We start from the raw sequence: 20,952 nt of genomic DNA, 5'->3' as shown, positions 1-20,952 counted from the left end.
AAATATCATCATTTATGATGCCAGGAAACAAGAGCACACAAAATAAACACATTTTAGTGAATCAATTAAGTTTATTGTAGACAGTTTCCTAATTGCAAAAGTAGCTGCATTTAGTCTCTGCAGTAGATGACAATATGTGTCTTTCTTGGAGCCTCTCATCTACCTTCACTTCTTCAGCACTTTTATAAATGTGTGTACAAGTCACTAGTTGAAAAATAAAATGTTACATATAATACTGTTGCATGTCAAACCTCCACCTTTCCAATATTGTCCAAAAAAATTCTAATAGTAGTCGTGGTATAGTTAATAGACTTACCCATAGACTATTTTGTATAATTAAATGGACAAATCGCTTAGAAAGAGGTATAGAATGAAGAGAATGTAGATCAATGTAACAAGGGAGAAAAATGAAAAATTAAAATCTAAGATTATTCTCACACACACACACACACACACACACACACACACACACTCTCTCTCTCTCTCTCTCTCTCTCTCTCTCTCTCTCTCTGTGCATTGTCATTGCCACAAATATGGCGGACAAGTTATGTAGCTAAGCTACCATCTATGAAACAAACACATTTTCAAACTCCTTCTCGTTGGTTACTGTCCACCTCTGACACAATTTACACTGTACATTTCACACTATTTGGTGTCCTGTTTCATAAAGTTAAGGCCCTTTCTTTGCACATTCACAATTGTTCCCTCAAAAATTAACATATATAGCCATTTCCCCCTGTCAGTCAGCGAACCAAAGACTCAGTTCTTCCAGTTATGTTCCTTTCTATTTCACTTCTCAATCTGTCATGCCCTTTTTGTCATCTTTCTCATTACTTGTATTCTACCATGTTTCTTCTTTCTACCTTTTCCATCTCTTCTCTCACATCTAATGCTGCCATTGCCCAAAGTCCCATTCTATCTGCCTGTAATTTATCACCATTATTCTATTTGTTATAAATATTAACTGTGATGTCAAACATCAAGAGGAAAGCCTTTTTGTCCTATTTTCGCCAGGTTAAAGAAATCAATCGCTAGAACAAAATGCAGTTCTTGTGTTGATTTAACTTTTACAGATGTTGTTCCTTCTCTTCTGCAGCAGAGTAAATTTCATTTTTAAGTGTAATTAGAATACAGACATTGCCTTAAAGATCAATAGTACACTCATATGTACGTTTGTAAGATAAGTTTTGTTAGTTTGTTGTATAATTCTATTTTTAAAACCTGAATTCATTTGTTTGTGCCTGTAACTTGAGAGAAAAAGTGTTATGATTTGCAAACTTTATTATTATTATTGTTTTTTTTCAGGCTCAAGGACATTTGGAGTTCATGGTTATGACAATGAACTCCAGACAATGCACTCTTTCTTCATTGCTGTGGGTCCTCTACTAAAGAAGAATTATACAATTCCACCATTTGATTCTGTTGACTTGTATTCATTATTCTGCAAGATTTTAGGGTTCTACAGCCCTCCAACAATGGTTCACTTTCAAATGTTATATCTATGTTGAAAGATGACACCGAAATTAAAATTCATTGGAAATGGATAACCATTTCAGGTATATCATTTTTTTTTTTTTTTTTTTTTTTTTTTTTTTTTTTTTTTTTTTTTTTTTTTTTTTTTTTTTTTTTTTAAAAAATTTCAGATTGTTATATTTTATTGTGGGCAGTAGCAACAAAGATGATCATGCCTTACGATTTTGTACAGAATGTAGTTTGCAGTAACAAATGTATACAGTGACAGAAATGAAAAAGTAATATTTGCTGAAGCCTTATGAGAAATCTGTGCATCTCATGACACTGGAAGTACAGAAGTAAATTTATTATTATGTTCTTATTGTGCCTTCCATCACATTTAACAATGATATTAGATAAAATGTAGCAGGTACCTACAGAAACTATAATGCTTATTGGTAACACAGCCACATGTAGACTTTTCCAGAGATGGGCAAACTCTTTCATCCTTGGGAACTAGCTCACTGGTGATCGCTCAATTTGGGAACCATTCATTTTTACTCATTCACTGTTTATTTGTGCTTGGTATTTGGTTCTTACGAGAAATTGAAAATTAGTAGCATAAGTGGCTGAAGATGGAGGGCGCCAAGAGGGGGCATTTGCCGCCCCGCGCCTCCCCCCCCCCGCACGAAGTACAGAGTTTTTATTCATAACAGAATTCTCACAAACTTGTAATGTTCGTGAATCTGCAAAACTTCTCGTTTAGCCAACTGTAGCATTATCTGGCTGATCGTAGTGAAACAATATAGGGTGGCGCATGAAAATCCGGCCCTAAGTACCTCACCAGTTACACACGATTTGTTGACCACTACGAGCAGAATAGATAAACATGTAATAATTAGGCAGTGAAGAAATAACAAATGAGCTAATGCAAACAACAACATTGAAACAATATATGATGATTGGTGGGCGGCAATGAGCAGTCCAGTACTTGTGGCCGATTTTTTTTTTGTGCGCCACCCTGTGCCATTGAAATAATATTGTAGAAGTTATCACATTCTCTTTACAAAATGTGACACCTGACACTAGATTATAGAGCGCGGGCTTCAATCGGTTGTTACGTCAGTCTGCCTTCCATAACAATGAACATGCTCTTTTACCTTGGGTAAAAAAAAAGGCGGAAAATGGCCACTCGTGTGTGCCGTGCCGACTTCCTTGGCATTTGTAATAATAAACAAAATCTTGCCTTTTCACAAGTATTCCTTCTGCAGTTTATCAAAATAGTGAAGTAAGCTGATATGCCGTTTTGTTACCTAAAAAGATGTATGAATTACACACCACATAATTTACGTAATTAAAATGTATTTTATAATTACGTCATGGACGCTGAATACAATACGAAAAGAACCATAAGTTCAGAGTTCAAAAAATGTTTGAACAGACCTAGAATGGGCATGCGCAGTGAACAAATGAACAACAACTCGATACTGAACTAAACTATGAGCAGTCGGCAGTGGAACTGCAATGAGTGGCGACGCTAAGGCGAGACTGAGACAGAATGGAATGGGACCAGACTGAGACAGACGGGAACGGGACCAAGGCTGGAACGAGACCGGCCGACATGCCGTTGCAGGAAGGAGACCGACCGTTTCCCGTTCCTTGGAACTATAAGTAGAAAGTCGCAACTGAAGTGAACTATGAAAGATCGTTCCTTAGGATTCGTTCCTCAGTTGTTCCATGTTCATCTTGATGAACTGTTCCTTTGGACCCATTAGTTTGCGAACGACGCATCTCTAGACTTTTCTGTAAAATAAATTACAGTTAATGTACAGAATTGGTCATAGCGAAAATATTGGGTTGGTGCATGAGTTCATAGCATTTTTCCATAAGTTCAACATAAAATATAACATAATATAACTAATATAGTCTCCTTCACTATTTACAACAGTCTGCCAATACTGGGTGACATTTTGATTCCATGACTGACTGTAGAAATCTCTTGTTTTGAGGTGAAGAACTCATTGACGATGTTTGGAGCACATTTTTATCTGGAAAGAAAGTGCCTTGAAGGTTGTTAGATAGCTAGTGGAATAGTTGAAAATCTGAGGGCACTAGATTAGGCGGACAAGGTGGGTTTGGAATGATTTCACCAATCCAGTTACTGTATAGTGTTTTTTGTCAGCAATAGTAGGGGGGGGGGGGGGGGCAGTATTGTGGAATAGCGTCACTTCAGCTGTCTTCCTGATCATTGTTCTTAGATTGTGTCTGCAAGACATCTCAGTTGTTGACAATAATGGCAGCAGTGATGGTTACACCTAGGGCAAGAAATTCATAATACACCACACTGTTGCTCTTCCAGCACATGCATAAAATTATCTTTGTGGATGCGCACCAGGTCTGTGTATGGGGAGTTGCTGTTTTGTTTGGCTCAACTATTCTTTTCTTTTCCTTATGTTAGCATAAAGACACTATTTCTCGTGACCAGTAATGATACAGAATAGGAATGGTTGGTGTTGCTCATGAACCAATTGATGATTAGCAAGCAGAGCTACATATATGTTCAGCTGCTCATTTTTGTGATTTTGACTTAGAACATGTGGTACCCGTAAATCCAATTTTTGAACCTACCATTGCATGCAAATGTCACATGATGGAATGATCACAGCTCATCACATTTGCCAGTCCTCAAGTGCACTGACGTGGATAATAGTGGATTAATGTGTTTTAAACGATCTTCTTCAAACCCCGAAGGTCTTCCTGAATGTGGAGAGTCATTAATATTCAAAATGATCCTCTTTAAACAGGGAACTCCAAATGACAAAATGGCAGTATGTAAACCAAGTAACAACAGTGAACGACAAATAAAAAATGACAGTCGATCAATTAACTCATATCAACCAAAATACCAATGTGCAAAATAAAAATGGTACGAACCTGTGCACCAACCTAATTGCTGGTGTTCCAATATGGCACACTTCCGTAAATTTTGAAAAAAAGAAAGGCTGTCAGCATAATTGGGGAGGCTATGTATGATAAAATTTCTGACTTCATTGCCTGTACGGACATTTCACTCTTCTTTTCTTATCCATTTCAGTTATGTTGCCTATAGAGACATTTTTGTGTTGGTTTCATATACATTTGAGTTCGTTAGTTTAAATGAAAGGTTAAATTTGGGATGAGAACATTTCATGAAATTAATTACTTGTTTATTGTGCCAGCAGTAGTGATCAGTCTAGCAAAGCCCAGTTCTGCATGTCATTTGTTAATCACCAGCTTAATTTTGCATCCACTGTTAAGATTTTCATTAGTTAACTATTTCATGAAAATACAATCATTTTAAAAAAGTGTGGTATTTTATCACGGTTCTTTAACTCTGAGTGATAATGGCTGCTACTGAAAACACTAGTTCCAATGACTTGATTATTATACTTCAATTACATGCCTATGGGTCCAGATACTCTCATTTTATCTTGCATATGATGACATGCTTGTCTGTGACATAATTCAATAAATTAAATAGCATACTGACAGCTTTCTTAAAACACTCCCCATCCTGGCCACTGCTCACACTAGGACTCCTGTTTATGTTTGGCAGTGCTTGGGCATTGTTGTCCATGACTAATGGCCACCAAAAGTTCAGATGGCAAGTGATATGTAAGGATATAAATAGACTAGTTTGGATCGACATCAGTATTAATGCTCTTACTGAGAAATCAGTATTTTTTGTCATTTCAGTTTTGCAAGCATTTATATTTTTCTGGTGTCAGATGTTGCGCATACAAGCCATGCCAAGATATACAATGCTTCCCTAGGCATGTACTGGGGTGCAGTTAGAATAGAAGTAGTTGTTATTTTTTTTGTGACTTTTAACAATATTATGAGAAGGAAAGTTGCTACTCACCATAGCAGATAGCTACAACAAAAAGACTGTCACAAATAACCTTTTGGGTAACGAGGCCTTTGTTGAAAATAGATGGCATGCACGCAGGCGGTGTGCGCGCGGGCGCGCACACACACACACACACACACACACACACACACACACACACACACACACACACACACGACTGCAGTCTCTGGGCAGGTGAAGACACACTGCAAGCAGCAGGAACAGTGCATGATGGGAGTGGCAACTGGGTGGGGTAAGGACGCTGGGGCAGGGAGGGGGAGGGATAGTAGGATAGAGGTGGGGGACAGTGAAGTGCTGCTGGGCATCATGCAAGGACAAGGTGGAGAGAGGTTAGGGCAGCTAGATGCAGTCAGGAGGTTAGACGGAGTGTGGCGGGGCAGAGGTGGGCGATGGGGGGGGGGGGGGAGGGGGGGGGGGGGGGGGGGCGAGCAGAAAAGGAGAGAAGTAGAACTGGGTGTGTTGGTGGAATAAGGGACTGTGTAGTGCTGGAATGGGAACAGGGAAGGGGTTGGATGGGTGAGGACCATGACTAACGAAGGGTGAGGCCAGGAGGGTTACAGGAACGTAGGGTATATTGCAGGTAGAGTTCCCACCTGCACAGTTCAGAAAAGCTGGTGTTCGTAGGAAGGATTCATATGGCACAGTCTGTGAAGCACCCTTTGAAATGAAGGATGTCGTGTTCCGCAGTGTGTTCAGCAAAAGGATGGTCCAGTTGCTTCTTGGCCACCGTTCGTCAATGGCCATTCATGCTGACAAACAACTTGTCAGTTGTCATGCCCACGTAGAATGAAGCACAGTAGTTGCACCTTAGCTTGTCAGTCACATGACTGGTTTCACAGGTAGCCCTGCCATTCCCCTCATAACTCAGTACCACCCAGGACTGGAGCACTGAATTACATTCTCCGCCAGGTTTCCACTACCTCTCATTTTGCCCTGAAATGAGAATTATCCTGCCCCCTATCCTTCCCACCCCTCCCACAGTGGTGTTCCGCCGTCCACCAAACCTACACAATATACTTGTCCATCCCTACCCAACCCATGCTCCCAACCATTCACCTGATGGCTCATATCCCTATAATAGACCTAGATGCAAGATCTGTCACATACATCCTCCACCACCACCACCTACTGCAGTCCCATCACGAACATCACCTCTCCCATCAAAGGCAGGGCTGCCTGTGAAACCAGTCATATCATCTACAAGCTACGCTGCAACCATTGTGCTGCATTCTATGTGGGCATGACAACCAACAAGCTGTCTATCTGCATGAATGGGCACCGACAAACTGTGGCCAAGAACAAAGTGGTCCACCCTGTTGCTGAACACGTTGTCCAACCCAACATCCTTCATTTCAATGACTGCTTCACAGCCTGCCCCCTAAGGATCCTTCCCACCAACACCATTATTTCTGAACTGCACAGGTTGGTGGCGGGGGGGGGGGGGGGGGGGAGGGGGGGGGGGACAACTCTCCCTGAAATATATAAATATATCTTGCGTTCCTGTAACCCTCCTGGCCTCAACCTTCATTAGTCATTGTCCTCACCCATCCAACCCTTTGACTGTTCCCGTTCCAGCACTACGTAGCCCTCATTCCATTATTACTTCCCTCCTTTTCAGTTGCCTCCCCCCCCCCCCTCCCACCTCTTCCCTGCACTCTGTCTAACCTCCCAACTGCACCTAGCTGCCCTTCTCTCTCTCTCTCTCTCTCTCTCTCTCTCTCTCTCTCTCTCTCTCCCCCCCCTCCCACATTGTCCCTACACACTTCCTACCACCAATTCACTGTCCCCCCACCCCTGCCCTAATATCCCTCCCCTTCTCCACCCCAGCCTCCTCCTTACCCCATCCAGATGCTACTCCCATCATGCACTGCTGCTGCTCCTCTGTGTGGCTTCAGCTGTCAGAGACTGCAGTCATGTGCGTGCACGTACGCCAGCATGTCGTCTGTTTTTGACAAAGGCCTCGTTGGCTGAAAGCTTATTTGTGACAGGCTTTTTGTTGTGCCTGTCTGCGACTCAGCATCTCCGCTATATGGTAAGTAGGAACTTTCCTTTTCATAATATTCTTACATTCCATCCTGGATTTTCCATTGTTTTATTTTTTCTGATGGCTTTTCTTCAATCCTAACCCAATGCTGTTTTCCTTTGTTACTATTTTCCAGTGCATTACTATAGTCAGCGTCCTACCTTCTTTCTCTTCTTTTCTGTGTTTCTATTGTCGCCCTACAAACCACACTGCATGCTATAATTATGAGCTACACTGTATCGACCATTTTGGCCATACAACAGAAGGCTACAAGATCACTGTCTGTTGGCGCAGCATCTCGTGTCATTTACTCTTGCCGATATCATTAATCCTATACCTTCAAACTGATCACACTTCCTGTGTCACTCTCCTGTATTTTTGCATGCTCTTTCCCACACTTTTCTGGTGCCACACGATCTTGTATCTCGTCCTACGAACTCCTCCCCAAACCCCCCCCTGCGGGTCCGGGGATTAGAATAGGCCCGCGGTATTCCTGCCTGTCGTAAGAGGCGACTAAAAGGAGTCCATCCCCCTCACGGGGGTAGCTCGCGCCTGCGTCCGGAGACGGACGGTTCCACGACCTATCATCGTGGTCCTTTTGGTTTTATCACTTCTCGTTTCTTCCTTCCTTTTGTTGGTTCCTTTCTTTGCTCTTCTCCACCTCACTGTCTTCCTTACTCTTTCCCTTGCCTTCTCCTTGCCTTCTCATTGCCTTTTTCTCCTTGCCTTCTCATTGCCTTTTTCTCCTTGCCTTCTCATTGCCTTTTTCTCCTTGCCTTCTCATTGCCTTTTTCTCCTTGCCTTCTCATTGCCTTCTTCCCCTTGCTTTCTCATTGCCTTCTTCTCCTTGCCTTCTCTGGTCTCCGCCTCGGCGTTTGAGACAGTCTGTCCTCTTTCTCCCTCTCTCTCTTCTTTTTCCTCTTCTTCCTTCCTCCCTGTGCGTGCCTGAAGGCCGACCCACGCGTTCGCACGCGTAGCCGGTGACGGGGTAACGCGTAAGTCCCCACCCTGGGTAGACATGTAAGGCACGCGCGTACCCCCTGGTAAAGGCCAGGCCCGGGGAGGGGTGATTGCCTGAGCTGATACCTTCTGACCATGCCGATTGGTCCCTCCGTCTGTTTCTCGGGAGGTGTGACCTGAGGTGTAAACATTCACCTAAGGCGGGAGTGCCCTCTGAGAGGGTCCCCACAAGGAAGGAGCGCGCCATCGGAGACGCTGGCAATCATGGGGGATTCCTCCGCAATGGATTCTACTCCATCTCTTTCGACTTCGACCCAAAAACGGAAACGTGACCAGCCAACAGTGACAAAAGTACTACCGCCTGCCCCACAGTTCCTCGTAGTTTCTCGAACTGAGGACGGAAAGGATTTTTCCTCTGTCAACCCTTTCGTTATTCAGAAGGGCGTAGATGCCATAGCCGGATCTGTCAAATCCTGTACCAGGTTGCGTAACGGCACCTTATTACTAGAAACTGAGAATGCCTTTCAGGCACAAAAACTGCTTCGGGCCACCCTCCTGTACACGTTCCCTGTCCGGGTGGAGGCCCACCGAACTTTGAATTCGTCTCGTGGTGTGGTCTATACTGGCTCCCTCGACGGATTGACTGACGAGGAGCTTCAATCATTCCTCGCTGAGCAGGGCGTGACGGCTGTCCATAGGGTCATGAAAAAGGTCAACAATGACCTTGTACCGACCCGGACAATTTTCTTGACCTTCGATAGTGTTAAGCTGCCATCGCACATCAAGGCGGGCTACGAGGTTATTTCTGTTCGCCCCTATATCCCGACACCTACGCGCTGCTACCAGTGTCAGCGTTTCAATCACACTCGACAGTCTTGTTCCAATGCGGCTAAATGTGTCACCTGTGGCAGGGATGCCCATGAGGGTGACTGTCCACCTCCGTCTCCTCGTTGTGTGAACTGTCAGGGTGACCATGCAGCATCCTCCCGCGACTGTCCTGTCTATAAGGAAGAACGCTGTATCCAGGAAATTCGGGTCAAAGAGAAAGTGTCCACCTCGGCTGCTCGCAAGCTATTGGCTAGTAGGAAGCCCACGCTGCTCCCAGCGGGGAAATACAGTACTGTCCTCGCCTCTCCTCGGACTACCCGGGAGGTAGCAACCCAGACATGCGATCTGACCTTCAGCACCACGGTCGTCCGTTCGGCCAGTGCTAAGATCGCGCGGTCGACGTCTCCTCTTCCTCCCATCACCCCACAGACACGAGCACCTTCTTCAGCTTCTGCTAAGACGAAGACACCGAAGTCAGATGCACGGGCCTTCAAGAAGGAACCATCCCGTGCAGACTTCCTCCGTACCTCGACCTCACAGCCTTCGACCGGTACTTCCACTACACGTCCTTCCAAAAAGGCGCATAGGAAGCACAGTTCTCCTTCCCCGCCACGGCGCATTTCTTCTCTTGCGCCACCCAGCGGCTGCCGCCCCAGGCCGTCATCCGTTTCGCCTGGCCGCACCGCTGGTCGCCGTACATCTGGCCGTTCACTGGCGGAGGAAGCTCCCCCTCCCGGCCATCCTCCCGAGATGGCCGATGACCCTATAGACCCAATGGACGATGACTGTCCGCCTACTGATAGCGGCGGCAGTGCTCGCTCGAAGCCAGGCCCTAAGCGGCCTTCGAGGTGACCACTTCTCTCATCTTTCTTTTCTTACGATGGCACTTATTCACTGGAATATTCGCAGCATTCGCTCCAACCGAGAGGACTTGAAGTTGCTGCTCCGCTTGCACCGTCCGCTTGTCGTAGCCCTCCAGGAAACGAAGCTACGCCCATGCGATCAAATTGCCTTGGCACACTACACCTCTGTGCGTTTTGACCTACCCCCTGTGGTAGGTATCCCAGCTCATGGAGGGGTTATGTTGCTGGTCCGGGATGATATTTACTACGATCCCATTACGTTGCACACCGGCCTGCAGGCAGTTGCCATCCGCATTACTCTCCCCACTTTTACGTTTTCCTTTTGTACCGTTTACACTCCATCGTCATCTGCCGTTACCAGGGCAGACGTGATGCAACTTATTGCTCAGCTACCTGCACCATTTTTGTTAACTGGAGACTTCAATGCCCACCATCCCCTTTGGGGCTCTCCAGCATCCTGCCCGAGGGGCTCCTTGTTAGCAGACCTTTTCAACCAGCTCGATCTTGTCTGCCTCAATACTGGCGCCCCTACTTTTCTTTCGGACACATCTCACACCTATTCCCATTTAGACCTCTCTATATGTACTCCCCAACTTGCACGCCGGTTTGAGTGGTATGCACTTTCTGATACATATTCGAGCGACCACTTCCCGTGTGTTATCCATCTCCTGCAGCATACCCCCTCTCCGTGCTTCTCTAATTGGACCATCTCCAAGGCAGACTGGGGGCTCTTCTCTTCCAGGGCGACCTTTCAGGATCAAACCTTTACAAGCTGCGATCGTCAGGTCGCACACCTCACGGAAGTCATTCTCGCTGCTGCTGAATATTCCATCCCTCACCCTCCTTCTTCTCCACGTCGCGTACCGGTCCCCTGGTGGACCGCAGCATGTAGAGACGCTTTACGTGCCCGTCGACGTGCTTTACGCACTTTTAAACACCACCCTACAGTGGCGAATTGTATCAATTATAAACGATTACGTGCTCAGTGTCGTCGTATTATCAAAGAAAGCAAGAAAGCCAGCTGGGCTGCTTTCACAAGCACCTTCAACAGTTTTACTCCTTCTTCTGTTGTCTGGGGTAGCCTGCGCCGGCTATCTGGCACTAAGGTCCACTCACCAGTTTCTGGCTTGAAGGTCGCGAATGACGTCCTTGTGGCCCCTGAGGCTGTCTCCAATGCCTTCGGCCGCTTTTTCGCAGAGGTTTCGAGCTCCGCTCATTACCACCCTGCCTTCCTCCCCCGCAAACAGGCAGAGGAGGCTAGGCCACTTAACTTCCGCTCCTCGAATTGTGAAAGTTATAATGCCCCATTCACCATGCGGGAACTCGAAAACGCACTTGGCCGATCACGGTCCTCTGCTCCAGGGCCAGATTCTATTCATATTCAGATGCTGAAGAACCTTTCTCCTGCGGGTAAAGGTTTTCTTCTTCGTACATACAATCGCATCTGGATTGAGGGACATGTTCCCGCATGCTGGCGCGAGTCTATTGTTGTCCCGATTCCTAAGCCGGGGAAGGACAAGCACTTGCCTTCCAGTTATCGACCTATCTCGCTTACCAGCTGTGTCTGTAAAGTGATGGAGCGAATGGTTAACTCTCGATTGGTTTGGCTGCTCGAGTCTCGACGCCTACTTACCAATGTACAATGTGGATTTCGTAGGCGCCGCTCTGCTGTTGACCATCTGGTTACCTTGTCGACCTTCATTATGAATAACTTCTTGCGGAAGCGCCCGACCGCGGCTGTGTTCTTTGATTTGGAGAAGGCTTACGACACCTGTTGGAAGGCGGGCATCCTCCGCACCATGCATACATGGGGCCTTCGCGGTCGCCTCCCTCTTTTTATTCGTTCCTTTTTAATGGATCGACAGTTCAGGGTACGTGTGGGTTCTGTCCTGTCCGACACCTTTCGCCAGGAGAATGGGGTGCCACAGGGCTCAGTTTTGAGCGTCGCTCTCTTCGCCATCGCGATCAATCCAATAATGGATTGCCTCCCAGCTGATGTATCAGGCTCCCTTTTCGTGGACGATTTTACCATCTATTGCAGCGCGCAGTGTACACGTGTCCTGGAGCGCTGTCTTCAGCGTTCTCTTGACCGTCTTTACTCCTGGAGTGTCGCCAATGGCTTCCGTTTTTCTGCCGAGAAGACGGTCTGTATTAACTTCTGGCGATACAAAGAGTTTCTCCCACCGTCCTTAAGACTCGGTCCCGTTGCTCTCCCAATCGTGGAGACAACCAAATTTTTAGGCCTTACATTTGACAGGAAACTTAGCTGGTCTCCACATGTGTCATATTTGGCCGCCCGTTGTACCCGTTCTTTAAATGTCCTCCGTGTTCTCAGTGGTCTGTCGTGGGGAGCGGATCGAACCGTCCTACTTCGTCTATATCGGTCGATCGTCCGCTCCAAGCTGGATTATGGGAGCTTCGTATACTCCTCTGCATGGCCATCCATCTTACGCCGCCTCAACTCCATACAACATCGGGGTTTACGACTTGTGATCGGAGCATTTTATACCAGTCCCGTAGAGAGTCTTCATGCTGACGCTGGCGAATTGCCACTCACCTACCGGCGCGATATACTGCTTTGTCGGTATGCCTGTCGGCTACTGTCAATGCCCGACCATCCGTCTTATCGTTCCTTTTTTGACGATTCTCTTGACCGTCAATACGGGTTGTATGTGTCTGCCCTGCTACCCCCTGGCGTTCGCTTTCGTCGCCTCCTTCAACACCTTACTTTTTCCCTCCCTGCAACCTTTCCAGTGGGCGAGAGCCGCACGCCACCTTGGCTCCAGGCTCAGGTCCGCGTTCACCTTGACCTCAGCTTGCTCCCAAAAGAGGTCACTCCCAGTTCGGTCTACCACTCCCGTTTTTTGGAACTTCGTTCGAAGTTCATCGACATGACTTTCATTTATACAGATGGCTCTAAGACCAATGACGGGGTCGGGTGTTCCTTTATTGTCGAGGCACAAAGTTTCAAATACCGGCTCCATGGCCATTGTTCGGTCTTCACAGCTGAGCTCTTTGCCCTCTACCAGGCTGTTCTTTACATCTGCCGCCACCGACATTCTGCTTATGTCATCTGCTCAGATTCCCTGAGCGCCATCCAGAGCCTCAGTGATCCGTACCCGGTTCACCCCTTCGTACACCGGATCCAACGCTCTCTTCAGCAGCTGGTGGACGTCGGTTCTCCAGTTAGCTTTATATGGGTTCCTGGCCATGTCGGTATCCCTGGGAACGAAGCTGCAGATGCCGCGGCCAAGGCTGCGGTCCTCCAGCCTCGGACAGCTTCTTGTTGCGTCCCTTCGTCCGATTTTAGCAGGGTGATTTGTCGGCGCATCTTATCTCTGTGGCATGCCGATTGGCTGCACTTACCGACAACAAGCTTCGGGCCTTAAAACCTCTTCCCGTGGCTTGGACGTCCTCCTCACGCCCTTCTCGGCGGGAGGAGGTCGTTTTAGCCCGGTTAAGAATTGGACACTGCCGGTTCAGCCATCGCCATCTGCTGACGGCTGCGCCGGCGCCGTTCTGCCCATGTGGGCACTTGCTGACGGTTAGACACATTTTAATGTCCTGTCCAGATCTTAACACACTGCGCCTCGATCTTAACCTGCCAAATACTTTCGATGCCATTTTAGCGGATGACCCACGAGCAGCTGCTCGTGTTCTTCGTTTTATCAATTTGACAAACCTCGCTAAGGACATTTGATGATGCTGTTTTTTAATCCTATGCCTGTCAGTCTGTCTTTTATCGTGTTTTCCCTTTTAGTTGTTGTGGTCAACTTGTGCCTCGCGGTGCATTCTTAGAGTAGTCAGGGCGCTAATGACCATTGAAGTTGTGCGCCCAAAAAAAAAAAAAAAAAAAAAAAAAAAACACCTCCCCAAACCTCACCCTTTCTCCGTTCTATCCCATTTCACACCCACTAATTCCACCTCATTCAGTCACATCTGCCATCCCCCTTCTTAACACTTATCTATCCTCAAGACCTGCTACCCACAGTAATATATTTTTTATTATTATTTATAGGTGACAGCTCTCATTGCAAGCAAAGATTATCAGTTTACACTCAGTTCCTGGAGATGTATTATCAGCTTAGAAATACAATGTTTGTTCCTTTCTATTAATGGTTAAGTATACCTCCTGCATGAATTTTCATAACTTATTTATGGCACATATTTGCACCCCAGATCTAATCTAATGGATGCAGAAGACGCAAGATTTCCTTCTGTTCTTTCAGTGCACTCACTGAAGCCACATACTACTTGATTCATGAACTTTGGTGTGCACATTTCTGTAAGTCTTTTTGCAGGTTAAGCTGTAAATGTTCTTCTTTTTCTTCCTCAAGTAAACTGGTGCAGTTCCTTAGACATTCAGAAAGAATTGGGTTTAATTTGTTCTATGGATTTCCTGATTAACATTTTCCAGGAAGCTCATTGTAGGCAGATGCTTCCTAAAATATTTCCCCTATCTTTGTCTAACTGGCCTATTGCTCCACCTCTGTTGTAAATGTTTTCGTTCCTTTGTTCTCACTGTTCATTGTGGGGATGTTATTCTTTTTGTGAATCTTATTGCCTTTTATCACCTATTTGTGTACATTACTTTTAGAGGTTTAAGTGTTTTAAATTTCCTAAATGCAAAGTTGCTATCTCTAAAAGATAGCCATTGTAGTGAGTTATGAAATAAAGACTTTTATCTGCATGACGACTCACTTTGAGGACATTTAATGTATCTGTAATTAGCTGAATATTTCGAGGCGTTGCTATTTATTTGTAGTTTTCTTCTTTTGCAGGTTCTGTTATATTGCTCCTGTGCCTTTTTATATTTGCTGTTCATTTGATGCGAAAAGCACGCAGATTAGAGGAGAGTAACAGTGACTATACATTATTAAGGTAAAATGTTGTAATATCATTATGAAATGACAGTGAAAAACAAAATAGTTGCATTCAGTGGAATGTTTATTTGAAAATTTCCAGGCTCTTGGAAGTACATTCGCTTTTACGAAGTGTAAGCACACCGGACAAAAAATTAGACTCCCCCATCAGGAGATGTCACGTTTATATCACGTAACACTGTCTCTAACCTTTAAAAAATCCTCAGTGGGAAAGAATCAACAAGTTTCTTCTTCTGTTGTGTCGTATCCACATATTGATGATTAGATCGCATTGAGTTACTAACACATTTTCTACAAGATTAAGATCTTGTGATTTAGTGGGCCAGTTGAGGTGTGATAGCAGCATCAGTTTGTCTCCACAAGTAAGACAGATGGATTGCTGCACTGCCCTGGTCACAAATGGCTGCCCTCCAAGGCAGAAATCCAAGTGCGGCTGAAGTGAGCCCAAAGATGGCCCACTAGCAAAGGTGGCAAGTCAACAGGAATGGGCTTTGAAGCAGAAGTCTCCTTGTTGGTGGTGGACCCCAAATGTCCTGGTGGCATCTTGCAAAACCATGTCACCTGGTGTGGGTCTCTTTGTGGGTGGTGGTGCTAGTCTGCAATCCTTTTGGCTAATGGTGGTTATTTGTTTGCTTGTTGTGCTGAAGCATTGCTTCAACCACTTACATCAAAACAAGGTGGTGGCAAGAATGTGTGGCAGTTGGCCTGCCTTTGCCATGATCAGCCCACTTTACTGCTGCATCAATGGTACCAAGAGTGTTGGCCCGTCTCAGCTCACAGTGAGGAAACAGACTGTGATAGTATTGCTGCATCTGATGCGATGCTGCTTTAGTTCTGCACCTACTGGTGTCCACAGCCTGTTTGTGACATCTGCGGCAGTGCTTCTGTGTTACTTAGTAGTGCCAAACAAGTGTTGACAGTGCTACACCTGGCCTGAACTACACCCTCCACAAATTGCTGTTGGAATGTCTCATTGAGCTGTTGATGCCTTCCATCATTTGGAGAGAAAAAAAAAAAAAAAAGGCATGCCACACTAAACACATTCAGTCAGTTACTGGCTGGTTTCTGTGTTTGGACCTTGCATGGTATGCAACTGTAAGTGTCCATTGCATGCAATTCCCTTCACAAAGTTCACTCGGGAACTGTTTGAGGTTCACTGATGGCAGCAATTGCTGATGGGTTTGAAACACTGGTCTACGGTCAGTGCCAGTTACGATCTTGACACGATCACTGATATTACACAGTGTTACGTGATGTCAAGTCATACACCATTCATCATACACATATTGGACAGCCTGTGTTGATACATCAACAAACCGGGCAACTTCATTCGTAGTGTGATCATGGAAATGTCCAAACACAATAGCTCCATTGTGCCGTTTCATACAACTGTCACATACATGTCACATCACTGCCATAACGTAAATCAGCAATGAAGGGTCAAACGGCTGCCTGGTACCAGTTGTAACCCATTTACAGTACACTAAATGGACTAGTGTGGCCTTTTATGGGGAGACTGATATTTTGTAAATATGCAGTAGAGGAGGAGGAAATGTCTGAAATAAGTGATTTTTTTTTAAAAAAAAAAAAGAAAAAGTACGTTGATGAAATGGCAGAATGACTAGACAGTTAATGTTTTCTGCATCTCATCTCTACCACAACACAGAATTCTCAGTGTTGTATGGACTTTTCCCCATTGTTGTTTGGGTTGTAGAGCAAAAGGTGGTATATTTCATTGTGGAAGTTGCTTTCGTGGCAACAGTCTCTTAAATTGGATTCTATCATTTTTCATCATTTCACACAAGTGAAAAATATTATCTATTACAAGGAGGCTCAGTGACTGCCCATAATGTACTTTCAGGAGGTGATTCCTAAAAGTACATAGTGGCACACTCACGTTTTTATCAGAGCCATACCTCAAGGTGCAATTACATGTAAGGATAGTCATTGCCGAAGACCAGGATGACATCAGCTCAAGATGGTTGGTACATTTATTATGACAAGGTGGTGGATTTAGGGTCTCTGCCAGGTTGCAGTTGGGCACTTGGTAGTGCTAAAGAAAGTGGGTGGCAGCACTGATTGCAGCATCACAGGATAAGTTCATCTAGGCAGAATGGTCTGTGGTTGTAGTGGCGGCCATTGCCTGTTGCTGATCTGGCACAAGCGCTTGGCTAGCACAGGGGCAGTGCTGATGCAGAGCTGTTCATTGTTATGCTAGTGAGCCTAGTTACTGAGTCATCAATGATGCAAGAAGGCATCAGGCAGCTGCTTCAATACCTGCCAGCCAGTCGGTCTCCTATAGGTTTATTTTCCAGCATATGGATCATGGTCCACAAGAGAAGTACTGATTTGGAATAACGGGACAGTATCAGTTGTACTTTTAAAGATAAGGACCATTCTTGGTCCCCAACGGCCATTATCCAGTGGCTAAGTCAGACATCATGAGAGAACAGCATTAGGGTATGAAATCAGTCGTGGTATGTAACATAAAAATAGAAGTGGAACTGGTGCTGTCATTTTAATAGGATGATCAATTAAAATTTTCTCATTGATAAAATTTATAATATTGTAAACTTATGTTATTTTCATCAGTGACAGGGAGGCCTCAGAAGGATGGGTAACAAAATCACAGCAAGAATGTCATCAAGCTGATATCCAAAATTTAATTCAAAGTGAAGAGGAATAATTTTGTGCACTTTGTGAGAAGAAAAATATGAATGCTTGTACACTGATGTAATGCTTTTTGCACAAATCTATTTTTACAATAAAATGCCTTTCAAAAATGATGTAGTAATTTAACTTTGATATATAGTGTTCACAAACATGTATGAGTATTTGGTTCTATCCTACAGTTAAAGAAGGCATCACTGTAGGCAACTTCCAGCCAGTTGCTGAATTTGCTTCTAGCTCCTCCCCCCCCCCACCCCACCCCACCCCCCAACCTCTCTCATATATCATGAATACTTTTATAAGGAAACTGGTCTTCTAATGAAGCTGTCAAATACAGGGCTATTACAAATGATTGAAGCGATTTCATAAATTCACTGTAGCTCCATTCATTGACATGTGGTCACGACACACTACAGATACCTAGAAAAACTCATAAAGTTTTGTTCGGCTGAAGCTGCACCTCAGGTTTCTGCCGCCAGAGCGCTCGAGAGCGCAGTGAGACAAAATGGCGACAGGAGCCGAGAAAGCGTATGTCGTGCTTGAAATGCACTCGCATCAGTCAGTCATAACAGTGCAACGACACTTCAGGACGAAGTTCAACAAAGATCCAACAACTGATAACGCCATTCGGCGATGGTATGCGCAGTTTAAAGCTTCTGTATGCCTCTGTAAGGGGAAATCAACGGGTCGGCCAGCAGTGAGCGAAGAAACGGTTGAACGCGTGCGGGCAAGTTTCACGCGTAGCCCGCAGAAGTTGACGAATAAAGCAAGCAGGGAGCTAAACGTACCACAGCCGACGGTTTGGAAAATCTTACGGAAAAGGCTAAAGCAGAAGCCTTACCGTTTACAATTGCTACAAGCCCCAACACCCGATGACAAAGTCAAACACTTTGAATTTTCGGCACGGTTGCAACAGCTCATGGAAGAGGATGCGTTCAGTGCGAAACTTGTTTTCAGTGATGAAGCAACATTTTTTCTCAATGGTGAAGTGAACAGACACAATGTGCGAATCTGTGCGGTAGAGAATCCTCACGCATTCGTGCAGCAAATTCGCAATTCACCAAAAGTTAACGTGTTTTGTGCAATCTCAAGGTTTAAAGTTTACGGCCCCTTTTTCTTCTGCTAAAAAAATGTTACAGGACACGTGTATCTGGACATGCTGGAAAATTGGCTCCTGCCACAACTGGAGACCGACAGCGCCGACTTCATCTTTCAACAGGATGGTGCTCCACCGCACTTCCATCATGATGTTCGGCATTCCTTAAACAGGAGATTGGAAAACCGATGGATCGGTCGTGGTGGAGATCATGATCAGTTAATTCATGTCATGGCCTCCACGCTCTCTAACCCCATGCGATTTCTTTCTGTGGGGTTATGTGAAAGATTCAGTGTTTAAACCTCCTCTACCAAGAAACGTGCCAGAACTGCGAGCTCGCATCAACGATGCTTTTGAACTCATTGATGGGGACATGCTGCGCCGAGTGTGGAGGAACTTGATTATTGGCTTGATGTCTGCCGAATCACTAAAGGGGCACATATCGAACATTTGTGAATGCCTAAAAAAACTGAGTTTTTGTATGTGTGTGCAAAGCATTGTGAAAATATCTCAAATAATAAAGTTATTGTAGAGCTGTGAAATCGCTTCAATCATTTGTAATAACCCTGTATAAGTAGAAAATATTTTGCTTGCCAAATGGCAGGAGAAAAGGCACAAGAGGGAAGTCAAAGCCATAGCTTTCAGAACCACAGTACTGGAAGAAATAAAGTTAATGGGATACTAACTGGGGAAATCATTTAAAAAATCCAGCTAAGGGGGGCCCCAACAGGACAGACTGACAGGGAAATCTGCATTAAAACACTTACAAACCAGCTGAGCTAAGAATGAAATTAAAAAGCACAGATAAACAGAATGCAAAGAAAATATGTAAGAATCTGAAAAATATAAAATATTTGCAGCAGGGGAAATTATATTGCTTAACCCCTGATCTGTGCCTGATCCTTAAAGATGGAATAAGTATTAGTTAATGAGATTAAGTGAATAGGAAATTCACAGTTAGGCATTAGGATAGGTACAAATTTCAAGAAATACACCAAGTGATTAGTGTTTAATATATATTAAAGATTTTGTGTGTTAGATTGGATATGGCAATAAAAGATCCACCCCATTGTTACTGTAAATCATGTTACCAAAATGTTAAAAGTGCCATATGAAATATATAACTTACAAACATGTGGAATGTGAAAAAATTAAATTACCTAACTAGAGCATTTTCTATGACTGGACTCACTTTTGATGAGAGACGGGGGAAAAATATGTAGGTATTATGAATGAAACAGCAAGCAGAAAGCCTAGTCTTAATAAAGAAAATGCTAAGCATTGCTTAAAGGACCCTAACCTAATGATATGAAACTTTGATGGGGGAGGGAGGGCAGGGGGAGGAGAGTGATGGAGAAATGAATACAAAAAAGATAAAATAGATGAATAGCAAATGCACACAGTTAAAACAAAATCTTAAGCAGGGCTGAAGAATACACAATTGCAAAATGCACATTTGTCTTTTGAAAACTAAAAGTAAGTAGAAAAATGCAAAAAGTACAAAATGTGAAGAGGAGTCTCAAGTAACAAAGCCATTCCTCTGCTTATATTGCTTCATTTTTCCAGTGTTGTAATCCAGTGGTCAGCATGTTTGTCATGTGGAGGACCCAGATTCAGTTACTGGTACCACCTGAATTCATCTGTGGAAGAATGGACTGGGGTGAAAGCCGGTTGCAGAGCTACTTAAATGATAAACAGAGCTCTAAGATTTGGAAAGTTGGACACAGTGAGGAGAGCATACAAATGACACCACTGGTCAATCAGCAATGTGTGATCTTTAGGGCTTTATTGCAAGTTTTCTTCATCCGTTTGCTTTTCTCTGTCCCAATTCCCTCAGAAGGTCTTCAGAAGATTTCATTTTTATTTCACATTTGTATACCTAGTGTCAGTTTTTATTTACAGTGCAAACATTGATATCATATTCAGCTTTCTGTTTAAGAGTCCCATACTGTCGAAGGTCTTCCTTCTTTATCATATGTTTCTCACACCTATGCTATGCCACAAAAGAAAGCCTAAGTATGTGTGCATGTCATTGTGGTCCACACTAGTTTTACCACACTCTTCACATTACAGTAAATCACAAAGTAGATGTTGCAATATAGTTTTTATAAAATTATGATCAGAAAAAACAACCTGATAAGATCAGAGCAGGGTAAGGAATGCTGAACCAAACAAAATTTTCCAAATAACCATGTCAGAAATGTACTGTTGTGGAGCTGTGACAAAACGACAGCCAATTGATGACGAGTTTTCTGAAGTTCTGTTTG

At 44.4% G+C, this 20,952-nt stretch overlaps 1 protein-coding gene across 1 annotated transcript in view; it reads left to right on the top strand.

Moving 5' to 3' along the window:
* Positions 1-17,705, top strand: part of LOC124789452 (ectonucleotide pyrophosphatase/phosphodiesterase family member 5-like) — a 38,252-nt gene extending 20,547 nt beyond the window's left edge. The window contains exons 4-6 of the mRNA XM_047256814.1: positions 1,306-1,556; positions 14,818-14,917; positions 17,512-17,705. Coding sequence (XP_047112770.1) covers positions 1,306-1,508 — 203 coding nt within the window. The 3' untranslated portion in view covers positions 1,509-1,556; positions 14,818-14,917; positions 17,512-17,705. The remainder of the gene's footprint in view (positions 1-1,305; positions 1,557-14,817; positions 14,918-17,511) is intronic.
* The last annotated feature ends 3,247 nt before the right edge of the window (positions 17,706-20,952 follow it).

Source organism: Schistocerca piceifrons, chromosome 3 (genome assembly GCF_021461385.2).
Source record: "Schistocerca piceifrons isolate TAMUIC-IGC-003096 chromosome 3, iqSchPice1.1, whole genome shotgun sequence".
Lineage (NCBI taxonomy): Eukaryota > Metazoa > Arthropoda > Insecta > Orthoptera > Acrididae > Schistocerca > Schistocerca piceifrons.
Note: the sequence above shows the minus strand (reverse complement) of the source record. Positions and strands in the feature narration are given on the sequence as shown.